This window comes from Talpa occidentalis, unplaced genomic scaffold (genome assembly GCF_014898055.3).
Source record: "Talpa occidentalis isolate TD23 unplaced genomic scaffold, MPIMG_talOcc4v2.1 talOcc4.7, whole genome shotgun sequence".
Taxonomy (NCBI): Eukaryota; Metazoa; Chordata; class Mammalia; order Eulipotyphla; family Talpidae; genus Talpa; species Talpa occidentalis.
In genome coordinates this window covers 93,876,862-93,901,997 of record NW_023605083.1, presented here as the reverse complement: position 1 = coordinate 93,901,997, position 25,136 = coordinate 93,876,862, and the positions used below count along the sequence as shown (strand labels likewise).

Below are 25,136 nucleotides of genomic sequence, written 5' to 3'. Positions count from 1 at the left end.
CCATCATCTTAGCTTTGTGTTTGCCATAAACCGATGGTAGGCAGTTTACAAAGATAACTATACATAACAAACGAAGCGGAGAAAGCTGCCACAATATCATACAGTAGGTGAGCCCGAAACAGCAATCTCTTTCCAAATGCATGATTAAGTATCTATCTGTCAGCACTGGCACAGAAAGTGAAGACTGACATTTCACCTCCAGCCAAGCCAGGGAGATGGTCAGCCCCAATGCAATGCTAAGTGTCCAGCTGGTCAGTGAATGAACATTTTGTTTTTTAAAATGTGGCGGTCCAGTTTTTGATTTTCTATAGTATCATTTCTTCCTCTGTCAGGCAGGGTCTTTGGCTGGGCTGCCACCAATAGCCTGCAGCCATGAGTTCCGATGCGGAGATGGCTGTTTTTGGGGAGGCTGCTCCTTTCCTCCGAAAGTCTGAAAAGGAGCGAATTGAGGCCCAGAACAAGCCCTTTGATGCCAAGACATCAGTCTTTGTGGTGGACCCCAAGGAGTCCTTTGTGAAAGCAACAGTGCAGAGCAGGGAGTCGGGGAAGGTGACAGCCAAGACTGAAAATGGAGCTGTGAGTAAACATCTGGGGAAGATGAGATGGTACCTCATTTTGGGTTAGGTGAGCTAACAGTTCTTTTTTGACCTGGCCTATGTTATTTGACTTAACAGACTGTAACTGTGAAAGATGACCAAGTCTATCCCATGAACCCTCCCAAATATGACAAGATTGAGGACATGGCCATGATGACCCACCTGCACGAGCCCGCTGTGCTGTACAACCTCAAAGAGCGCTATGCAGCCTGGATGATCTACGTGAGTGTTTCTCGTGAGCTTCTCACGTGGGTAGTTTTTTTGAGACATGGTACATTATTAAGTCTCCATGAAATAATTACATTCTTTTTTTTTTTTTTCCCTTTTTGGTGCAGACCTACTCAGGCCTGTTCTGTGTCACTGTCAACCCCTACAAGTGGCTGCCAGTGTACAATGCAGAGGTGGTGGCCGCCTACAGAGGCAAGAAGCGTCAGGAGGCCCCACCCCACATCTTTTCCATCTCTGACAACGCCTATCAGTTCATGCTGACTGGTGAGTGGTGCAGCTGTTTTTCATGCAAGTCATTTTTCCAGGGATAATCACAAAATGTTAATGTTAAAAAGACCTTTAGAAATAATTGAATGGCACCCCCTGGTTGTACAGAAGAGGTTACAAAAGCATAGAGTCACACACAGTCAAAGCTGAAACTAACACCCAGTCCTGATTCCACCACCATGATCTAACCAGGTCATGCCTGTATCATCCCTACTAAGTTTAATTAGTGTTCCACTTGCATAGAAATAAATAATATACTTTATATATTTAAGAAACAAGAATAAAATTAAGAACAACTGAATCATAGTGTCTGAATAGAAATGAAAATTATGTGTTCAATCTTTTAGTGTCTAAGTCTCTTGTTCATTATAAATTAGATACTTCTTTTAAGATTAAATCTCTCTTTGAATGAAGATGGTGTTTGGGGGCTACTATATGCCTTCAAACAGAAATTGCTACCTTAAAAAACTATTCTTATTGAGTCACCTCCTCTCACGTGATGCTCCTTTGACCCAAAGGCACACTTTGGGGAAGGCTACTCAGTGTTAGGGGTGCATTCTGTGGCCATAAAACAGATTTTAGTTTTTACTTTGTGAGATCCACTGATTCATCTAGAAACTAAATCTGAACCTTGATTTGAGATTTTAACCTTTTAACTACTGTCCAAACCCTGGGTTTATGTGTATTTTCCAGTTATATACAGATAGTATGACACTGAAATGTTAAGATGACAACTAGTAAATGTGTTTGGATTTGGAAAGTCCTGCTCTTTATTTTACCAGAAGGACATAATTGTGAAAACTTAAGGAATTTAAGACAATATATTTTATGTTTTTCTTCCCCAATTTAAGATGTTTAATAATAATAACCATATACAATTTTACAATAATGTATTGAAAAACTCCATTTAAAATGACATCCTCAGTGCCCTGTGTTTTCCTACAGAAAGTTCTGTTTGAGTGGCTTTATACATATACTGATTTTCCACTGTTTTTCTTTTAGATCGGGAGAATCAGTCTATCTTAATCACGTAAGTACTGATATTCTGAGATTTATTTGTATTTTTTTCTCACTGGGAAAATGACAAACCTTCAGAATTAAAAAAAAAAAATGCCCCAAATGATATTATTTACTAGTCCAGTCTTTGAAGTTCCACAGAACTTTCCTGGGGGTTAGAGACACAAAATGCTTACTCTGGGCATGGCCTGAACTATGTATAGGGCAGTAAGCATCACATACAGCCCCCTCCTGAAGACAGAGCAGTTGGGGAATGTTATCAGTGGTTCATTTTTGATGCCCATTTGAGGAATGGCTACCTGTACCTTCAAATAACTAACTTGGGCTGTGTGTTTAGCCTAAGGCAGCTGAAGAATACAGGCATTGTTTCATAGAGTTTTTTGTTTTTTTTTTTAACTAGTTATTTCATTTACCACACTTGTTAAGTAGCTGCTATTTGGGACTCTCAAATCTAGGCCTCAACATCTAGAAGAGAGCCTGGTGCAGCTTAAACACTCATGCACAATGAATATATTTCTCTACTTTTTGAGTGCAAAGCAACAGAAATAATGAGCTCTATGTAGGCTTAAGAGCAAAGTCTAGGAGATGATGGCTAAGACATATAAAGATAGAGGCATAAGGGAGTGAATGCTGATGGTGGTAATGGTCTGAGTTGTCACATAATTTCTCACATATGTTTGCTCATTGTTTGACAGCGGAGAATCTGGTGCAGGGAAGACTGTGAACACCAAGCGTGTCATCCAGTACTTTGCAACAATTGCAGTTACTGGGGACAAGAAGAAGGAGGAAGCAAGTTCTGGCAAAATGCAGGTGAGTCTGATTGCCAGCATTAAAATCCAGGCTTTGTCTGGGCCTCCAAGTGAAGAATTCCTGAGCCCCACATGTGAGCACTGCCCTTGTTTTTGCAGGGGACCCTGGAAGATCAAATCATCAGCGCCAACCCCCTACTGGAGGCCTTTGGCAATGCCAAGACCGTGAGGAATGACAACTCCTCTCGCTTTGTAAGTCTCTTGGTCACAGAAGGATTTTTTCAGTGCTTCAATGCCACAGAAAGCCTCTCTAGATTATGATTTCAATCTTCTTGTGAGCTTCACATTTTGTATGTTTTTTGTTTGTTTGTTTGTTTTTGTTTTTTGTTTTTTTACTTGCAAGGGTAAATTCATTAGGATCCACTTTGGTACCACCGGGAAACTGGCTTCTGCTGATATTGAAACATGTGAGTAACACAACCCCTCTAAATAGAATCCAAGAATGATAAATGATGGTCTGGAGGAACAGTCTGCAGTTACTGCTGAGCCTGGAGCCTGTGAAACACCAGTCTTCTGCCAAACATGCCCGTGGTACATGCCAGTCTTATCCACACTCCACAGTGTGATTTATCCACTCCAGTCTTGAGCTAATGATTCTGTGGCAACTGCCAGGAGCTGTTGGGCTTGTCTGGAGTCTCAATCTCCAATTTTTCTAAGAAAAAACTATGGTTTAAGAATATATGATTTCCTCCCAGCATTAATAATTGTTACTCTTAGTAGTCCCTCTTTTTTAAAGTAAGAAGAGACCCTGAGGAGGGAGGAGTTTAAAGACTTGATTATATGCCAATGTCAAAGATCTTGACATTGAAAAATGAATATCTCGGGTCAGGCTTGTCTTAGCTTCCTTCTAGAGGTGGTAAAGCAGCTGCAATTATGTTTTTAAAGATGCAATATTTAATGCCTCATGGAAACAGCTGAAATACCAATGGGCTAATGAAATTTAGCTATTGACCCCAAATTCCAAAAATCACCCCAGGACTTTACAATCCCTCCCAACCTCCCCACTCCTCATCAGACACAGACAATTCAGAGTATACTTTCCATTGCAGATCTTCTGGAGAAGTCTAGAGTTACTTTCCAACTGAAGGCAGAAAGGAGCTACCATATTTTTTATCAGATCATGTCTAACAAGAAGCCAGATCTAATTGGTAAGAAAAAGCTTGAACTTCTAAGCAAGAAGTTAATCATTTTATTAACATCTTCTAATGTGAACTGTACACCCTGAATTCTATGTACCCAGAAATGCTCCTGATCACCACCAACCCATATGACTATGCCTTTGTCAGCCAAGGGGAGATCACAGTCCCCAGCATTGATGACCAAGAAGAGTTGATGGCCACTGATGTAAGTTACACATGCAGTATTTTTTTTATTCATTACATAGGGTATGACAAGAATAATTAGCTACAGGTGTAGTTGAGGACATAATATAAATTTGCCTAGATAAGGTAGGGTCTTCTGCCCTAACTTTGGTGCTCTTATCTCTCCTGGCAGAGTGCCATTGACATCCTGGGCTTTACTTCTGATGAAAGAGTGTCCATCTATAAGCTCACAGGGGCTGTGATGCATTATGGGAATATGAAATTCAAGCAAAAGCAAAGGGAGGAGCAAGCAGAGCCAGATGGCACTGAAGGTACTAAGTGAAGCCCCATCCAGATTGAATGACACAATATAGACAAATAAGCCATTCCAAACTCATTTCTCCTTTACTCAGCTTCTGATGAACAAATGCCACCTTACTCCCATACAGACTTTGTATAAAGTGATTCATTTAATAGTCTGCCTCTAAAAATTATGGGGCCTAGAGTAGATCATGTTGAGCACCTGAATTGTGTCTCTGCAGTTGCTGACAAGGCAGCCTATCTCCAGAGTCTGAACTCTGCCGACCTGCTCAAAGCCCTCTGCTACCCCAGGGTCAAGGTCGGCAATGAGTATGTCACCAAAGGCCAGACTGTACAGCAGGTAAATGCATGACCTCAGTGAATCACATGTACCCCAGGCCTGTGATAGTAACAACTAATGCACCTCCTTTATGAATGCCTTTATTGATACCATCAAACATTACTCTGTCTATGTGAAGGTGTACAACGCTGTGGGTGCTCTGGCCAAAGCCATCTATGAGAAGATGTTCCTGTGGATGGTCACCCGCATCAACCAGCAGCTGGACACCAAGCAGCCCAGGCAGTACTTCATCGGGGTCTTGGACATCGCTGGTTTTGAGATCTTTGATGTGAGTTAACAGAGATGTAGTAACAGAAAAGTTTATAAACATTACTTCCACAGTCAATATTGAAAAAAATCTATGAAAAATACCTACAATACAAATTAAAGTGACACATGAAACAGAACCAAAAGATTACGAAAGGGTATGAGTGCCGGGATGAGATAGACTAGTTCTCAAACTCTACCTCTGTCAATACCCTGTATGAACCTGAATAATAGAAATTGTAACGATCCGATCATAGGGCATATTCAGCCAAAATCTAGCACTCCAGAACTTCTAAGATCTTTTTGCCTGTGAAAGATTTCTGATTTGAAAGACCTAAGCACAATCCCAAAGTACATAGCACTTAGTCAATGATAAAGAAGGTAATGAGAGTAACAATGCCCACAAAAATGAGAAAGGGGGAAAATGAGTTCAAAGATTTGTAGAAGATTTAAGATTCCTATTTGCTTAGTAATATCTAGATATAGAGAATAGAAATGACATTGTAAAGAAAATCAAGTTCATTTGCCTGAAAATGAATACCTCTCACATAGCTTAGCAGACAAAGTTGGGGATGTCTCTTTCCCAATAGCACTATCTCAGATGTGTCTGACCCACAGGTGGCATTTCTGCACCTTTTTCTGTGAGTGAACTGATAGAAACTGGAAGTGTTTTTCTGAGTTTTAGGGACAAGAGCATTTCCAGGGATTTCCAAGCTGCAGGGGAAGAGAGGAATAACCTGGCACCATGCAGAAATAGGAAGGACAATCCACACTTTTTCAAAGAAAACTGATTAGAATGAAAATTTGTAACCTCTTTGAGGTTTTTTTAAATAACAGCTTCATTGAGATATAATTCATATAATAGATGAACCATACGATTCATCTATTTAAAGTATATAATCCAGTGGTTTTTGTGTATTCATAGATATGTACAACCATCATGGCAATTGACTCTAGGACATTTTCAGCCCCCCAACAAGAAATTCCATCCCTATTAAGAAGTCATTCCCAATTGTTCTCTACCCTCAGTTGTCTGGTCTCTCTCTGCAGCCCCAGGCAACCACTAATCTTCCTTCTTTCTGTTGGGATTTGCTTATTCTGGACATTTCATATAAATGGAATCATACCGTACATGGTTCTTTATAATTTGCTTCTTCCACCTAGCATAAAGTTTGCAAGCTTCATCCATGTTGTGGAACCACCTTGATTTCTGTAGATAGTGATACTAATCTTAAATAAGAATATTCGCAATTGTGTATATCTAGGTGTCCTGAATAGTCAAGCAGAGCAGAGCTCCCCAGGTTCTGGGAGTGCTTACAAACACAGCAAAGAGCTGGTGCCAAGAGTCAACCTTTATAGCATGGTCCTGATCATAGAGAGAAAAATTAATAAGAAATATCTGATCAGCAAAATTAGATACTGTAAAAGCCAAACAATTGTTTTATTGCACAGGAAACCATCACGCAGAGCCTGTTTATTTCTGTTTGTGAGACAGATCCAACAAGCGTGTGACACTATCTCACTGCTAGCAGCTAAAACCATATAGGAGGCAGGAAAAGACTTGCAGCAGAATGAAGCCATTGCATCTGAAGAGGAAGCATTAGGCTAACCACATAGGAAAAGCCCCTTTCACTTAGATGCTTTTATGAGATGAATGTCAATTTGTATTATTTATTCAGTTCAACAGCCTGGAGCAGCTGTGCATCAACTTCACCAATGAGAAGCTGCAACAGTTTTTCAACCACCACATGTTCGTGCTGGAGCAAGAGGAGTACAAGAAGGAAGGCATTGAGTGGGAGTTCATCGATTTCGGGATGGACCTGGCTGCCTGCATTGAGCTCATTGAGAAGGTTTGCTTGCTTCTTTCAGATCACAGATTGTACTGCTGAACTATATATATTTTTTAAGTCATAAAATCTTAGTATTAAGATTTTTACTCATAAGTAAAATTAGCAAAATTGTTCTTTATGCCAACTCTAAAGTAAGCATTCTTGTAAAAAAGAAGACTGAATATTTTCTGAGAGTCCAGAATTCTACATTACCCCACAGTTTGTAATGCAAAGCCCTGTATTTAAAACTATCATACCTTATAAAAAAGCATTTACTGGAGTTTTTCACTTATTGTTTCTCTGGCATCCTTATATTCACTATAACTGGCATTCAAATCTGAATTTCTAGTAGCTTAAAGCAGAGGCTCTCAAACTACAGTTGTGTCATAAACTCATCATGAATTCTTAATAAAGTGGCAGATTTCCCTAATCTCACCTTTTTTGGTATGTGATGAAGCCTTGGAATCTGCATTTTTACCAAGTGGCTCTGATGCAACTAGTTGCAAGTCACATTTGGAGAAGTATTGTTATAAGGACTTTGTTTATCTTACTATTTGTCATATCCCATGACCCAACACCTGAATAAGACAGGCACCCAATATAAATTTGTTAAGTTAACCACTGTTGACCTAAGGAATGAGTTTTCATCAATCGTAAGGAATTAGAGGATGAATTAACTCAGATAGGATCATAATGTTACATATTATTTTGACAAGCAGACAAAATTCAAATAACATTTGTTTCTTTTCTTACTTCCAGCCTATGGGCATCTTCTCCATCCTGGAAGAGGAGTGTATGTTCCCCAAGGCCACAGACACCTCCTTCAAGAACAAGCTGTATGAACAGCACCTGGGCAAGTCCAACAACTTCCAGAAGCCCAAGCCTGCCAAAGGCAAGGTCGAGGCCCACTTCTCGCTGGTGCACTACGCCGGCACCGTGGACTACAACATTGCCGGCTGGCTTGACAAGAACAAGGACCCCCTGAACGAGACCGTGGTGGGGCTGTACCAGAAGTCTTCAATGAAGACTCTGGCCTACCTCTTCTCTGGGGCAGCTGCAGCTGCTGAAGCAGGTAATTTCAGTGGCATTGATCTTTTACTTAATGTATAAAACATACCGAGGAAGCCTATGCTGTGATACTTCTGCTTTCTCTGCCCTCAGAGTCTGGTGGTGGTGGAAAGAAAGGAGCTAAGAAGAAGGGTTCTTCTTTCCAGACCGTGTCTGCTCTCTTCAGGGTACAAACTTCTCTTTCTCTCTAATTAGACCCGTGAAATTAAATTTTACTTATTGCATGGGGAGGGGAAAATAACTTGCCAGGATTATAGAACTGGGGATATACATGAGGCATGGGCATCAGGAGGATGAGATGCAATGGTAGACATCAGTATCAGGTGGTAAAATTCAATTTAGGAGCTGGAAAATGAGGTCACTTGATATTTAGATGGTTCCATTGGGATAGGATTATGCAAAACATGAGATTTGCTTGAGTCTTTGAGAGCCCCCAAATGATGTAGCTGCTTAGGTGTATATTGGCCTAGAATTGAAATGAGTAGAATTTGAAAGTGGTCAATAAAAGAATAGTGCTGAGAACTGAAGGCTAAACTAAAAACAAAGTAAAAAACTAGATGTGATAAGAAATAGCTCTCTAAAAAATTCACTTTTCTCTTGACAATCCTACCTTTAATAACTGAAACTCTAGCTGTTCTGGAAAACTGGGGTTTCCATAGGTTGGAAAAGTTCTTACACTTGGTAACATGAGTGTCATTTTCTGCCAACTCTGAGAAAGAGATATTAAAGGCTGCTTTCTATGGAACCAAAAGGAGGACACAGCTTTATGATTATGACAAGAAATAAGCATGTGACAGAAGCAGATACAACTGAAGGCTGAGTAAAGAAAGAAATGGAGATTTGAAGGAAGACAAAGAATTACTAGTAAACCCAGACCACATACCTAAGCAAAAAGAGCACAAGAGGAGTGTTTCCACATGCTTAGAGTAATATGTTATTTTAGAACATACATCAGGAAATATAATAGCAGTGAACAGCCACTTCAACAGTTCATAGAAAAAATATGTTTATAATGTAGAAAAATAGGAAATAGAAGGGCATGTGGGAAATGTGGAAATTCTGGGGATAACTCTGCAAATTCAAATCTACACACTATCCACTAGAGTTAAACCAATATAATAGATCATGAGCACAATGAATGTCTGAAAGCAGTACATTTTTAAACCAAATGTTCATATGACTCCACAGGAGAATCTGAATAAGCTGATGACCAACCTGAGGAGCACTCACCCCCACTTTGTACGCTGCCTCATCCCCAATGAAACCAAAACTCCTGGTAAGGCACCTCTGATATCCAGACAAGTTACAGTAGATTTGCTTTAGACCTCAAAATAAGATTTTTGTATTCTTTCATTTAGGGGCCATGGAGCACGAGCTCGTGCTGCACCAGCTGCGGTGTAATGGTGTGCTGGAAGGCATCCGCATCTGCAGGAAGGGCTTCCCAAGCAGGATCCTTTATGCAGACTTCAAACAGAGGTTGGACTTCTCACTGTGAATTCATTATTTTAAGAAGTTCTTGTTAAATACTTAAATTTTTCAGTGAAATAATCCTTTGTAACTTCTGTTAAAATTTAAAAGGAGAGAAATAAATTTAACAAACTGTGTTGACATATCAAAAATTTGACACCCTTTGAAAATACAGAGAATAGATAAAGAAGTAGCTATGATATTTCTATAATAAGGTAGGAAGATCTCTTGTTGGTGACAACAGCTATACCATTTCTTTGGCTTAAACAGGTACAAGGTACTAAACGCAAGTGCTATCCCTGAAGGCCAATTCATTGACAGCAAGAAGGCTTCTGAGAAGCTCCTTGGGTCCATTGACATTGACCACACCCAGTATAAATTTGGTCACACCAAGGTAATTTTCTCTAAAGCCTAATGGTGCTATTCCTGTCCTTTTGGAGCAGATGTAACTTCAGGTCTGATCTGCAACTCTGCCTCTGCACAGGTCTTTTTCAAAGCTGGTCTTCTGGGGCTCCTGGAAGAGATGCGAGATGAAAAGCTGGCTGAACTGATCACCCGAACCCAGGCTATGTGCAGAGGTTTCTTGGCAAGAGTGGAGTACCAGAAGATGGTGGAGAGAAGGTATCCACAGGGACATTTTACTGAACCCCATTAACCTTGCTCATTTGATTCTGCTTCTTGCCATAGTATGACTCTGAACACTATGTTCCTATCACAGAGAGTCCATCTTCTGCATCCAGTACAATGTCCGTGCCTTCATGAACGTGAAGCACTGGCCCTGGATGAAGCTGTATTTCAAGATCAAGCCCCTCCTCAAGAGTGCAGAGACCGAGAAGGAGATGGCCAACATGAAGGAAGAGTTTGAAAAGACCAAAGAAAACCTCGCAAAGATGGAGGCCAAAAAAAAGGAGCTAGAAGAAAAAATGGTCGCTCTGATGCAAGAGAAAAATGACCTGCAGCTCCAGGTTCAATCTGTGAGTGTCGCAACCCAGTTAGTACACCCTTATGCTGGAATTTCAGCTCAGTCATTGTCAGAGAAAGGTCTAGACTCACCTTACTAAGGGGTTGATTATCAGTCTTTCTTAATTCATAACTTTTTAGAATTTACAATAAAATTATATATATAAATATATATACACATACACGCATAACATTACTAAAAAGCACTGTAGTATACCTTGCTATTGAGAAGGGGAAAATGGAAGTATTTTTACTTTCCCCCCCTCTTGTTTTTCTCAGCAGAATGTAGACAGGAAATAGGGTGATCTTAGCTCCTTAAGATTATTCCTGCTGAAAAATGTAAGAGCAGTGAAAAAAAGAACAATATTGACAGTGAAGAGGGAGGAGACTGTGATGAAAACAGGTTAATTTGAGAGCAGTATTCTACATGTTTAAATGTATGGCCTCCTGGCAACTGCCTTCTCAACACTTATCTTTAAAAACTCTCTAGTGTCTTAAAAAATTGACTCATTGCAAGGATAGCGACATTACTTTCCGTGAATAGTATTGATTTTTCTTTAAGATTTACTTTTTATTTATACAAGAACTGAGGTACAGGCCAGATGCATGGGAGAGTGAGAGGATTCACCAGAGACAGAGTGGAGAGCAGAACAGGCAGACAGACTGAAGACACTGCTCAGGGTAGCAGCAGGCACAACAGGAGAGGTCTGCCACACCATGTGGGTATCTCCCTGGCTGGCTGGGAATTGAACCCATGCTGCAGAGGCTGCAGACAGCCTCACAGCACTGCGCTCAGCCTGCTGCACCACCGGGGAGGCCCTAAATAGTATTGATTTTTATGTAACACATGAGAGATAGGATTGATACTCTTATTCTGATATTTCAGTCAATACCTAGAGCCATGGGTAGAATAATTTGATCAGACATCACTGTCTATTCCATTTTTGTGACATAACTGATATGAGAATTGTAGCTGCTGCCACTGAAATCAACAATAGAAACAGTAAATTTTTCCTTTGGTTTTCTAAATTCAGGAAGGGAATATATGTTGGCACCCTGTGGCATATGGATTTGAACATATAACTAGCAAATTTAAAGAAAGAAAATACTTCACTTGGTACTGTGACTTTCCTGGTAGTTTATGTAGACCAAGATTTTCCAAAATAAAGAGAGGTTCATCATACCTTCAAGAATCAAGGGATATTTATAGGGGGTATTAACTTTGATCCCAGCATACTCTTCTCCTTTCATCAACTATCCATTAAGTACATATTTGATGAAGTGCCAAACAGTTAGGATACAACCTTGAACAAGAATCACGGTAGCTGACCTCATAGTGATTATATTCCAACTTTTCATGAGAAGAACATTTGCTATTTCTCAAAGTACTGCCTTTTAGTTCACTTCCCTATAGTTTTTCTAGGTGCTGCCTTTTAATTCCCAACTACTCTGTTATTGTAGGACAGGTCTTCTCTTTAAGTCACTCTTCTGATATGACTCCTTCCTTTAGCTGTCTGATCAATACTGAAGCACTGAACTTCTGGAAATAAATATTAAATAAGGAAAACTGACTGATATGAAAACATATTAACACATGAAATACAGGCTATCATGTAGGGAAGAAAAGTTTTCCTCTACCCTATTAATGTCCCTGTCTGAGTCTGAAAAATAACTAACAAAGATTAACAGGAGAAACACATACATATTTTATTGAATTTTCCCATGTATGTGGAGACTTCATTAGAGAACGAAGACTCAAAGGAAGGACCAGAGAAGAAAGCTTTTCTACCTGTTAGACAAATAATACATTTGTGAAAAATTGACAAGACAAAGGAGTTTGGCCTGCAGAAGTATATGCTGAAGAAGTAGAAAAATAAGGATTAGTTTTGCTTTCTTCTTGGTTCCCAAGAAAAGTCAAAATAACTTGCTGATTATAAGTTATGCTTCTCCTAGAACAGGAAAGGTACCTTTCACATGAAACATTTATGACTTGCTTCAGGGAAGGAGGGTGAGGTGGAGAGATCAGTGACTTTCCTACTTCTACCATTTTCTCATACTCTTTCAGCTTACCATAATAAATATGCCACTATGACTATTTTGGGGTTGTACATCCTGAACCCCATCATTAACAAATCTATTTGCATCACAATTTCATTTCACCAAGAATCATGACTTAACATTCTTTTATTTAATCCTCAGTACCATAATAAGTGTCTAGCAAGTATTTCTTAAATAATGGAAAACTAATAAAGATTAATCTAAAACTTTAAGATACACATTGTTTGGTTAAAAATATTACTATAATCTGAAAATGTCAATGGAACTAAAATGTTAAAGTATCTATCATTCCTTCTCAGGAAGCTGATGCCTTGGCTGATGCAGAGGAAAGATGTGACCAGCTCATCAAAACCAAAATCCAGCTAGAAGCTAAAATCAAAGAGGTGACTGAGAGAGCTGAGGATGAGGAAGAGATCAATGCTGAGCTGACAGCCAAGAAGAGGAAACTGGAGGATGAGTGTTCAGAACTGAAGAAAGACATTGACGACCTTGAGTTGACACTAGCCAAGGTGGAAAAGGAGAAACATGCCACCGAGAACAAGGTATGAGTCTTTTTCTACTATACTTTGCCAAGGATCTACCATGCAATAAGCTGCTTTATAGCAGAGATCATTTCTTTTTAATTTTTCAAGGTGAAAAACCTCACAGAGGAGATGGCAGGCCTGGATGAAACCATTGCAAAGCTGACCAAAGAGAAGAAGGCCCTCCAAGAGGCCCACCAGCAGACTCTGGATGACCTACAGGCAGAAGAGGACAAAGTCAACACCCTGACCAAAGCTAAAATCAAGCTTGAACAACAAGTTGATGATGTAAGCCCAATATCATGTAAAAAATAATGCAAAGTAAGCATGAGTTTACATACTTACAATGTAATGAGTATTTATTCAAGTGCTTCCAATGACTAACTTGAAGAAGACACAACCCCTGCTACATGAACTAAGATGGGCACACAGAATTAAAAAAATAATAAAGTTAGTTGTTAGTAATTGACAATATGGTTAAAAAGAAGTAGGGGAAAGGAAACCTAGTGTGTTCACCAAGGAAAGTTGTAAAAACAAAGTAACTTCAGGTGGGTTGGAAAGGCAAGAGGCTACAGGAAGATGCTGAAGAGGGAGGGTGAAGTATAACAAGACAAAGCAACAATAATGATCCACAAGGTTTCCTCTCACAGAAACAAAGGGGGTTTTAAATGAGAAATGTGAAAGATAAATTTGGCCTTAAATGTGATCTGATATCAAATGTAGAACCCATGGTAAATGTCTGAGTAAGGGAGAAGTTGACAAAGGTCATGACTTGGAAATATTGCTATGGTGTGCACCTCATATGTGAAGTACCAATCCCAGGGGTTCCAATAAGGAGATGTAGAAGGAATGATGTCTTCCTAACAGTGCACTGGAAAATACGGTGATGAGGTGCACTTCACCTTCTAAATGATAAATCCTTAGATGAGCTAAGTAGCAATGAGAAATGGAATATATGGGACATATTTGCTTAATTCATAGAAAAATCAAAATAATTTGCTGATTATGAGTTATGCATATACAAGCTCAACCTAGGACATAAGGTGGTAACATTCCAAGAATAATATTCATGGATTATTAACCTTTAGCTTGAAGGATCTTTGGAACAAGAAAAGAAAATCAGGATGGATCTAGAAAGAGCCAAGAGAAAACTGGAGGGAGACCTAAAATTGGCCCAAGAATCCACAATGGATGTGGAAAATGACAAACAGCAACTTGATGAAAAGCTTAAAAAGTAAGCAACAAGGACAAAAGTTTTATGGGGAAATTGTATTAATATTTTTGTGCTGACATAAAATGATTTTCTAATAGAAAAGAGTTTGAAATGAGCAATCTGCAAAGCAAGATTGAAGATGAACAGGCCCTTGGGATGCAGCTGCAGAAGAAGATCAAGGAGTTACAGGTCAGTACATGGTTTCTATTGGTCTAATTCAATATGACAAAAACAGCACAAATTAGCTAAGATTGTGCTTTTCACCACCTCTAGGCCCGCATTGAAGAACTGGAGGAGGAAATCGAGGCAGAGCGGGCCTCCAGGGCCAAAGCAGAGAAGCAGCGCTCTGACCTCTCCCGGGAACTGGAGGAGATCAGTGAGCGGCTGGAAGAGGCTGGTGGGGCCACATCAGCCCAGATTGAGATGAACAAGAAGCGGGAGGCTGAGTTCCAGAAGATGCGCAGGGACCTGGAGGAAGCCACCCTGCAGCATGAAGCCACAGCGGCCACTCTGAGGAAGAAGCACGCAGACAGTGTGGCCGAGCTCGGGGAGCAGATCGACAACCTGCAGAGGGTCAAGCAGAAGCTGGAGAAGGAGAAGAGCGAAATGAAGATGGAAATCGATGACCTTGCTAGCAACATGGAGACAATCTCCAAATCCAAGGTACAATCATGGTTGAATCTTAGCAATTTCTATAAGACAGGTAGGGTGAGTCTTTCAAGAATCATTAGAGGTAACTGGCAGAAGACTAATGCAGTACAGGCAGGAGACTGCTTACTCTTTAGGTGACAATAATCATACCCAAAGAATATGCAGAGTGAAAAATTAAGCTCTTTCAAATAGAAAGTACAATTCAACTATATACTTTAAGATTTTTAAAACACTTCACATTAAGCTTTTTGTTTTTTTCTTACACATAATCCATAATTTGATTCTCAAAAAGAAATTTATGAGCTGAACCAGGTATCATTATATATATATCATTATATATCATTATCTCCTATCACAAATATGCCAGTTGGGTAAAGACTTAAATCCACATAGCAATTTAATGGCAGCATGGTAGATTAGGTATCTTGTTACTCTTCCCCACACAACCTAAGGCTTCAGTTGTTTTTGTTTGAAAAGACTGTTCATTCTCAAAATAAAAGAGTACTGCCACTCCTACAGAAGGCTTGGATTAGTGAAAATTTCTATGTTCCAATACTTGCTTGAGATTGCTTCTATCACTTTTTCAATGCAGGGAAACCTGGAAAAGATGTGCCGCACTCTAGAAGATCAAGTGAGTGAACTTAAGACAAAGGAGGAGGAGCAGCAACGTCTGATCAACGACCTGACAGCACAAAGGGGACGCCTGCAGACAGAATCAGGTGAGCCACCGACCCGTGTTGACCTTGAATGACAAATCTTCCTTAGGTTCTCAGCTTGCTGAGAAACTCTGCAATGAGTTACACCCTGGAGGTGCCCCCTAATATAGACACAGTATTAACCAACAAATGGTCAACACTTCTTTCTTGTTTCGTTTTAATAAAAATCCAGATGCTCCTGTTTTTTTAAGCAGACTTGATTTTAATCAAAGTTATCAAATATGTATCTTCAATGTATTTATTTCTACTTTTCAAAATGCTTCCAGAAGTTATTACTTTATAAACCTCATTAGTCTGCATGTTATCCCCACTGAAAAGGTGGGAGATGATGGTAGTGATGAGTTGACTAGTCCAAAAATATTTACTCCAGTGTTTTTCCTGAAGTCTTGCCAATTGCCAGTAGCTACCAAGTTCAGCAGGGAAATATTCAGGACCATAGCCCAGCCCAGGAGCATTCAGACGCGGGTTATATAGTTTTGACTGTTCATATTGGAAAACCTGCATTTCCTCTTTGCCCTATTCACTTGTGCAAATTGCTACCAAAGTTCTACCCCCCACAGGGAGAGGTAACAAGATGGAAATTGTTTTATGGGTCCATTTTGGATTATTAAAGTAATAGGCAGATCAAAGTGTTGAAGAACCACTTTACTCGTTCATATCCATTTAAATACTGTTCTTTCTAGAACAAAGTTCACAGTAAGGATTTTATGAGCCTTATATGAGTGGTAAATATTGTCTTCTCAAAGAATCAAAGTGCTTCTTGTAGATTATCTTCCTAAGTACATGTTTACTCCTAATAATTTAGTGGTATAAAAAAAATGAACATTGTGACTCTTAGTGTTAGAAAGAGAAGGCTTCTAGACAACCCGTTCAAAAATGGCACTGAAATATTTCTTCCCTTTTAAATAGAATACAATATGTTTTCTGAATTATGATGCTTAAAAAATTGGAGAGATTTAGATGCCATTTAGTGTAGGAACTAATTAGTTATTCACAAACCATCTCATCCTAGTGGGGGGAGAGTGAAAGAATACTTGATCATTTTTTAAATACAAAAAATGTTTTCAGTTTTCTTTGGAACATCACACTTACAGTAGAAAAAATTTCTCAAAGTCTCCTATTTTCACCAAATAAAGTCTTTGTTTCAATCTACTTTCAAGGGGCAATAAACCAGTACAGCATTATTGCCTTAGACCAAAAGCACTAGAATGCTTTATTGGTTTGACATTTCTTTTCGCAAGTTTCTTTATTATTTTCTGTTGTGATCAAATAATTTTAAATATCTCTTCCAAAACTCCTACATTGCTCAAAGCATCAGCATCTGTCTCAAAGTTTTCTGTAATACTCATTTTTATATAGTTATGCTCCTCAGGGTTGCAATGGATTTTGGTAGTTTGTTATAATCCATGTTCTCTCTCAAGGATCAGGCCCAGCTCCCTTTGCCTGCTCTAGTTTTTAATACAGAGCTTTAGTTTCAAAAGTAAAGTTGAGTTTTCTGAATCTTGGTCTTTATAGGTGAATATTCACGCCAGCTGGATGAAAAGGATTCATTAGTTTCTCAGCTTTCAAGGGGCAAACAAGCATTTACACAGCAGATTGAGGAACTGAAAAGGCAGCTTGAAGAGGAAGTAAAGGTAAACATTACCTCTTGACATTATCCTTGTTTTGAGGTTATTTGTTTTATGCCTACCTCTACAGATTTTCTTCTGCGGCTTACAGGTGATTAGGGACTTCACAGCCCTCACTTGAAAGATATAAAATTACATTGTCATTCTCTATGTCCTCAGGCCAAGAGCGCCTTGGCCCATGCCCTGCAGTCCTCGCGCCACGACTGTGACCTGCTCAGGGAACAGTATGAGGAGGAGCAGGAAGCCAAGGCCGAGCTGCAAAGGGCAATGTCCAAGGCCAACAGCGAGGTTGCCCAGTGGAGGACCAAGTATGAGACGGACGCCATCCAGCGCACTGAGGAGCTGGAGGAGGCAAAGTATGTTCTAGATTATTTAAAATGGAACTACCAAAGTGAATTTGCTATAAAACTAGATAAGCAAATGTTCATTGCTCCCCAAACAAGTGAAAACTTAGGCAATAAACATGCATGAACATAAACTTAGGTAAGAAAAACAAATTCCCTAGGAAAAGAAATCAGGCTTGAGATTAGAATTAAAAAGTATTTAAAGAAAGAGGAATTTAAAAGATTATTTTTAAAAGGGGGATCTTGTGACACCATTCTATCTATGCAGGTATAGATAGAATAAGATTAACTGTACTCTCTGTGCTCTTCCTCTGTGCTCTTAGCCACCAATAAAAATATCATCCCAAGTATTAAGTACATAAGAAAAAAAATAATCAGGCTTTAAAGCACAGCTTCTCTTTTCAAGACATAAAAATATGACTACTTGCAAGGAAAAAAAGAATTTTTTTTTTAAACTAGTAAGTAGAAACAAAATTCTGTGGTAAGAAAGAAAACCAATTGTTTTATAAAGGACAAATATTCAATGCAATAAAAAGTTTAAGATTGAACTGTAAGAAAGAGAATCTGGATAGGAAGGGACCCACTTATTCAACACAAGTTTAAGGAGCGATCTAACGATTTATGTGAAACCATATAGTTGGAATTATGTTATGCTGGATTCCTTAGAAGAGATTCTGAGTGGAGCTCTTAAAGCAAAATTAATACGGATTTAGGAAAGTTTCTTTTTACTAAAAGTTTAGTGAAATGCTCAGAAAAGATACAATTAGACAAAATCAAGTATATTTCATTTGAATTAATACAGATAACATTTGAGTGCTTAGTCAGTGTGGTGGACTACTATGATATAAAAACTAGCAAGATAACAGACTCTACCCTAAGGAGATCAAGTTCAGTGGAGATAAGACGTAACAGTAATTTAAGGTAGATATTTATATTCTACAAAAGAGGAATAAATCAACTACTTTGGAGAGTGAAATGTTAGCTTGGCCGATCATAAGTGACCTAAAAGCCAGATAATGAAGTAAGGCAATGTTGAAATTTGGGTTGTTTTCAATATTTGATTGGTAAGAGAGTAGGAATAAGATAATACAGAACTGGATCTACAAAAGAAGTTTGAAAGGGAAAGTATGAAGAAGTCTGACTCTTAAACCCACTTCACCACACCCAACTCTGCTGATGTCCATTTGCATCTATTGTCCTTATTTCACTTTTCAGGAAGAAGCTCGCACAGCGTCTGCAGGATGCTGAGGAGCACGTAGAGGCTGTGAACGCCAAATGTGCTTCCCTTGAGAAGACCAAGCAGCGGCTCCAGAATGAAGTGGAGGACCTCATGATTGATGTGGAGAGAACAAATGCAGCCTGTGCAGCCCTGGACAAAAAGCAAAGGAACTTCGACAAGGTATTCTACACCCATTTCTATCTCATTATTTTTATATGATTTAAGAAAGGCTGCTACCTTCAGTGTGCCTTACTCAAACTATTTGAGAGCTAGTCTTAGTAGCTCCTGCTCCTTGGGTAGGTGGGGTGGATCTTCCGTGTTCTACTCTTTTCCTCCATAGTTATTTCAGTGCAGATCACTTCCACTTTGTTTAAGAGTTGCCACTGTAGATAGTTTTCATCCTATCAAACTTTCTCCACTAAATTTGGTCCACTTGATCATCTCTTACTTTTCAGATCCTGGCAGAATGGAAACAGAAGTATGAAGAAACTCATGCTGAACTTGAAGCTTCTCAAAAGGAGTCCCGCTCTCTCAGCACAGAGCTGTTCAAGATTAAGAATGCTTATGAGGAATCCTTAGACCATCTTGAAACCTTGAAGCGGGAAAATAAGAATTTGCAACGTGAGTCCATTTTATCTTTCCTATTACAGAAGAATGGAAAGGATGTTTTCCCTCACTGAATACATTTTTGTATTTTTGTACAATAGAGGAGATTTCTGACCTCACTGAGCAGATTGCAGAAGGAGGGAAGCGTATCCATGAGCTGGAAAAAATAAAGAAGCAAATTGAACAAGAGAAGTCAGAACTTCAGGCTGCTTTAGAAGAGGCAGAGGTAAACATTTTATTGCACAATCTAAAACAATTGTAAGAGATATTAGGTGCCTCAAGAGAGAAGAAAAATATTTTTCTCTGTGTCCTAAATATATGAGGTAGAGAATTGACTATAAATACAATGAACGTAACTATATGTCAAGAACTGAATGAGATACTGAGAAAATGAAGATGAAGAAGTCAAGGTCTCTGCCCTCAAGGGCAAGATCTAACTGGATGATAAAATCATATAAAAGGAACAACACCACATTACAGAAATTTCTAACAAAGGAATAAAATATGTACAGCATCACAAAATTAGGAATTAATTCCTATTTCTAGAATGTACTTACTTCCATTCCCTGCTAATGTCACCCCTTGCTGTCATTAAGGCATCTCTTGAACATGAAGAGGGAAAGATCCTGCGCATCCAGCTAGAGTTGAACCAAGTCAAGTCTGAAATTGATAGGAAAATTGCTGAAAAGGATGAGGAAATTGACCAGTTGAAGAGAAACCACATTAGAGTGGTGGAGTCCATGCAGAGCACCCTGGACGCTGAGATCAGGAGCAGGAATGATGCCATCAGGATCAAGAAGAAGATGGAGGGAGACCTCAACGAAATGGAAATCCAGCTGAACCACTCCAACCGCATGGCTGCTGAGGCCCTGAGGAACTACAGGAACACCCAAGGCATCCTCAAGGTCAGTGGCATCAAAATTTGGTCCCAAGGGGTTGGGCTGACAGCAGCCCTGAGAGCGAGGTGTCTCACTGATCGGTCACTCCACAGGACACACAGATCCACCTGGACGACGCTCTCCGAGGCCAGGAAGACCTGAAAGAGCAGCTGGCCATGGTGGAGCGCAGAGCCAACCTGCTGCAGGCTGAGATTGAAGAGCTGCGGGCCACCCTGGAGCAGACAGAGAGAAGCAGGAAGATTGCAGAACAGGAGCTCCTGGACGCCAGTGAGCGCGTTCAACTCCTGCACACCCAGGTGAGTATGGAATAATAGAAAAACAAAGGAATGAAAATAAAATTTTCACTCAAATATTAATTCCATTTAAGTATTTATTCATGTTTCATGGAGGGTAAAATTTAATAGATTTACTATTTTGGGATTAAAAATACCTCTGTTTATCTGAATTGTGACATCCAGAATTGATGGTCTTTTAAAAACATTTTGTCAACTCAAATAATTGATGGAGTAAGAAGTGATACCAATTAATGAATTTTATGAGTTTGTGAGTTCATTAGAGTATCAACCATCCTAATTTTGTTCTCATGTTCTTAGTATTTCTAAATTTTGATATTTTAACTAGAACACCAGCCTGATCAACACCAAGAAGAAGCTGGAGACAGACATATCCCAAATCCAGGGAGAGATGGAGGACATTGTCCAGGAAGCCCGCAACGCAGAAGAGAAGGCCAAGAAGGCCATCACTGATGTGAGCAGAGGGCAATGGGGTGATCAAACCTGAATCTTGATGCACCATCTCAGCTCCCTCAACTGATTTTGTTTTGCTGTTAATTAGGCGGCCATGATGGCTGAGGAACTGAAGAAGGAGCAGGACACCAGTGCCCACCTGGAGCGCATGAAGAAGAACCTGGAACAGACAGTGAAGGACCTGCAGCTCCGTCTGGATGAGGCTGAGCAGCTGGCCCTGAAGGGCGGGAAGAAGCAGATCCAGAAACTTGAGGCCAGGGTGGGTCTTCTGACCAGCATGTTTCCCATGTCATTCCAATTCAATGCAGCATTTTGAATACCTATACTGCTAGGTGATGTGGGATATACAAACATGAATGAGTGCTATTCCTTATTGCCCAAGTACTTATGGGGCCCAAGGTGAAGGCAGAGTAATTAGGGCATTAAATATATACAAAGTAGAATAAAAGAAGTGCTATGGGTCATCTGAAGAAGCAGAAATCCATTTGTGTGAATGGATCTTAGTAAATGCCTTTAAAATGCCCATCTCCTTGCAGGTACGTGAACTGGAAGGAGAAGTTGAAAATGAACAGAAGCGCAATGTTGACACTGTCAAGTCTCTGCGCAAACATGAGAGAAGAGTGAAGGAACTCACTTACCAAGTAAGGAAATGACCCACTAGGTCTTTACCCCAGTCTGCAGGGGATCAAAAACCAAATGTACAACAGAATATGATGGTATTTCTACTTTCTAGAAATTTATTCTTTATTCTTTCAGACTGAGGAAGACCGTAAGAATGTGCTCAGGCTTCAGGATCTGGTGGATAAACTGCAAGCAAAGGTGAAGGCTTACAAGAGACAAGCTGAAGAAGCGGTGAGTTCAGAACCCCTTGGAGGTATTGGGTGCCTCCAGCCTCAGACATGTCAAAGACAATTTGGTTAAAGGGATGAAAGAAAAGAAGGGTGAGATGAGGGAGGATCAAAGGAAAATGACTCAAGGGAGATAGGAAGAATGAGAAGAAACCAACCAATTGTTAAGCTAAGGGAAAATGTTCTAAGAAGGGAAAAAAAGAATTGCAAAATCTGGTTGAAGAAGCAAAAGAACAGAGAGAAAGCAGTAGAGATGGCTGGAGAGCTAGATAGTAGATGGATCACAGCAGTGTCTTCTGGGCATTATATAAGTTTAGACTTTCTTTTTTTTTTTTAAGTATAGTGGGACACTACAAAGCCACAGAAGTGTTTTAAGCTGGGTCATTTGTGCCATGGTTTATATATATATATATATTATTTTTTAAAAGATTATTTATTTATTTATACAAGCACTGGGTACAGTCAGAAGCCCGGGAGGGTGAGAGAATTCACCAGAGCCAGAGTGGGGAGCAGAGCAGGCAGAAGGACTGAAGTACACTGCTGAGGGGAGCAGCAGGCAGCAGGAGAGGTCCGCGCGCCATGCAGGACCCTCCTCCAGTGGCCAGGGAGCAGCCGGGGATCGAACCAGCGCTGCAGAGGCTGCGGGCAGCTTCGCAACCCAGCGCTCAACCGCTGCGCCACTGGGGAGGCCCCATGATTTATATTTTTAAAAAAGAATTTTGTGGCTACTATGTGGGAAATGGATTATCAGATAACACAGGCAAGTACAGGGAGACATCTTAGGATGATTTTCAGGTGGTTCCATGGCTTGAAATAGTGTGGTAGAGGAGCAGATAGATGTGGAGAGATTAAAGATATATTTAGTGGTAGAAACTCCAAGACATGCTAGTTGGCTGCACTTGGCCGGTGAGAGAAAGAAAATCAAGGGTAACTCATCAAGTTTATGACTTGAATAACTAGGTAGATGGTGTAACACATACAAAAATGGTGAACAAAGGGAGGAACAGATTTTCAGGGCATGAAGAAAATAGAAGTTCTGTTTTGGAAACACTGGTTGAAATACCATTAAGTACATAAGGGAAGGTGTCAAGTAATTAGTTAAATATGAAGTCTGGAACTCAGAAGGTCTCAGTTATGTTCAAACCACTATATTCTTGGCACTCCACCTTGATGGATATGCCTTAATTAAATAGTAAAATAATGTTGATTTACTAACTATGGAAGCATGGATATATCTAAATATCACACATGAGTTCCTCTGTTCATTTCTTTTTCCCCTGACATCTAAGCTCTAAAATGAAAGAGAGAGAGACAGAGACAGAGATAGAATAACCTGTCTCTAGCTTCTGCCTGTCTCATCTGTAAAAGGAAGATTTGAGGGTTTTTTTCAAACTATATTATTTAGTGATTCCATGTTTTATTAATGTTCTAAAATTGAACATCATATTTTAGATGATGCATAACAAGCCTTTTAAAAAAGAATGATTACTAGAGACCACAACCAAAATAGACCTTATCAAATTCACAGTTATATAGTCAAACATAATCAAAAACCACAGACTGTTTCTAGAAATACAGACTATTTTAGGAAACAATCAACTTCTTGTTTAATTTCTAAACTATACTGGTGACAATAACTTATACTCAAATGGTAATAATTTATGGTCAAGGCTATCAGTGTAGTATAGAATATGTTGCATACATGCACTTTCAAAAGGTCTGGTTCCCTTATCAGAATTCTGTACAAATAATAAGTAAAAGGTGAGGTGAGGGTGTTCAAAACACCCCTACTTGGTATATTTTGTAATAGCTGTAAGAGGTTTAGATGATATAAAAGGAAAACTTTTAGAATATCTTGGAAACAAATATCACCTCTCCCCTATCCATGAATTCAAGAAGAATGAGAGGAGTTATTAAAAAAAATTCAAGAGCATTGCTTTAGATCATTTTTTAAGAAAAGATTTATTAGTTATTTTTAAGTAAAATTAATTCATTGACTTTAGAAACTAGGAATTCTGAACTCTTTCCTTTCATACGCACATTTCCATTCATTCTCAGGAGGAACAATCCAATGTCAACCTTGCCAAGTTCCGCAAGATCCAGCACGAGCTGGAGGAGGCTGAGGAACGGGCTGACATTGCCGAGTCCCAGGTCAACAAGCTGCGGGTGAAGAGCCGGGAGGTTCACACGAAAATCATAAGCGAAGAATAATTCATCCAAATGTTGAAAGGTGACCAAAGAAAGGCACAAAATGTGAATATCTTTGTCACTCTGTTTTGTACCTATGATTTTTGCAGATAAAAAATTTATTTGCAAAGAACTTGTCTCTCTCCTTACTATGTCTATCCTTTTATGTATCAAGAAAAAACAAAAACAAATACTTTGCTTATACGTTATGGAAAAGAACCAGTCATCAAGAATAAAACAATGATGGCAGCAGTCAAGCCAATCTCATTAGTGAGTACCCTAAGCCATCCATGCCCTCCGGGAAGCAAAGCCCAGAGGCTTTCATTTCTTTTTAAATGAAATTTCTCAAAAGGCTATTCCTCAACTCACTCCAATCTGGCTTTTGCTACCTCTACTAAATGGATCTCACTATGATCCTCAGTGACTTCTCCATTGCTAAATCAAATGGACGCTTCTCAATCCTTAAATCCTTTGGCATTCCCTTCCACATTATGCACCTGATGTTTATCTCTTAGTGAAAATGATAAGGATCTCTTCCCTTGATTTCTGAAGTCTGACCTGCCCTGGTTTTCTCCGCAACTCTGGCTCTCCAGCCTCTCTTCCTCACTCCTTCATCAGCTCATCCTCTTCTTCAAACTCAATGTGATGGGGTCCAAGTTTTCATCTTAGGCCCCATCTTGTCTCAGTTTACATTTTCTTCCCAATGCCCTTGGCTTTTATTACCACCAATGACCCATGACTTGCAGATTTCCAATTCTAGTTCTCAGTTCCAAGTTTCAGATTTGACATGTCTACTAATACTCTCTTCATATTTAACACAGTCCAATGAATTCAAGGCCATCATCTCTCCTTAAGTCCCTCTTTTATTCTTATACTACTGTTCTTCACCATAATGGATGAACATAGATGAACACAGTGATCACTTAGTTGCTCAAGTTAAACATTTAAGAATTCACCTTGAAATCTTCCTGTCCTTTACTCACCCACAGTCAATCAGTTTTTCTTTATTGTTCCTAAATATTTTTTTTAAATGAAGATTTTTTTTTTTAAA

At 39.4% G+C, this 25,136-nt stretch overlaps 1 protein-coding gene and 1 long non-coding RNA gene across 4 annotated transcripts in view; one reads left to right on the top strand and one right to left on the bottom strand.

The window, feature by feature from the left end:
• LOC129144902 (uncharacterized) overlaps positions 1 to 25,136 on the bottom strand; it is a 216,036-nt gene that overhangs the window by 103,079 nt on the left and 87,821 nt on the right. The gene's annotated exons all lie outside the window — the stretch shown is intronic.
• On the top strand, positions 340 to 24,158 carry LOC119231806 (myosin-1). 2 transcript variants are annotated; one of them, XM_054689510.1, is made up of 38 exons: positions 340 to 576; positions 675 to 818; positions 932 to 1,088; positions 2,094 to 2,121; positions 2,804 to 2,918; positions 3,017 to 3,109; positions 3,261 to 3,324; positions 3,967 to 4,065; positions 4,158 to 4,261; positions 4,412 to 4,550; positions 4,761 to 4,879; positions 4,998 to 5,147; positions 6,805 to 6,975; positions 7,714 to 8,022; positions 8,118 to 8,189; positions 9,211 to 9,298; positions 9,381 to 9,498; positions 9,760 to 9,883; positions 9,974 to 10,110; positions 10,208 to 10,463; positions 12,807 to 13,049; positions 13,140 to 13,316; positions 14,117 to 14,262; positions 14,340 to 14,430; positions 14,515 to 14,904; positions 15,485 to 15,611; positions 17,124 to 17,242; positions 17,396 to 17,592; positions 18,796 to 18,979; positions 19,255 to 19,420; positions 19,507 to 19,631; positions 20,002 to 20,310; positions 20,397 to 20,600; positions 20,926 to 21,051; positions 21,139 to 21,309; positions 21,587 to 21,691; positions 21,807 to 21,902; positions 23,957 to 24,158. In XM_054689510.1, exons 1-38 carry the CDS (start codon positions 373 to 375, stop codon positions 24,107 to 24,109), a joined length of 5,820 nt encoding a protein of 1,939 aa, XP_054545485.1. In that variant the 5' UTR covers positions 340 to 372; the 3' UTR covers positions 24,110 to 24,158. The 2 variants fall into 2 exon arrangements, with proteins under 2 accessions (XP_054545485.1, XP_037349481.1); XM_037493584.1 differs by having other exon boundaries at positions 7,714 to 8,026; positions 8,116 to 8,189.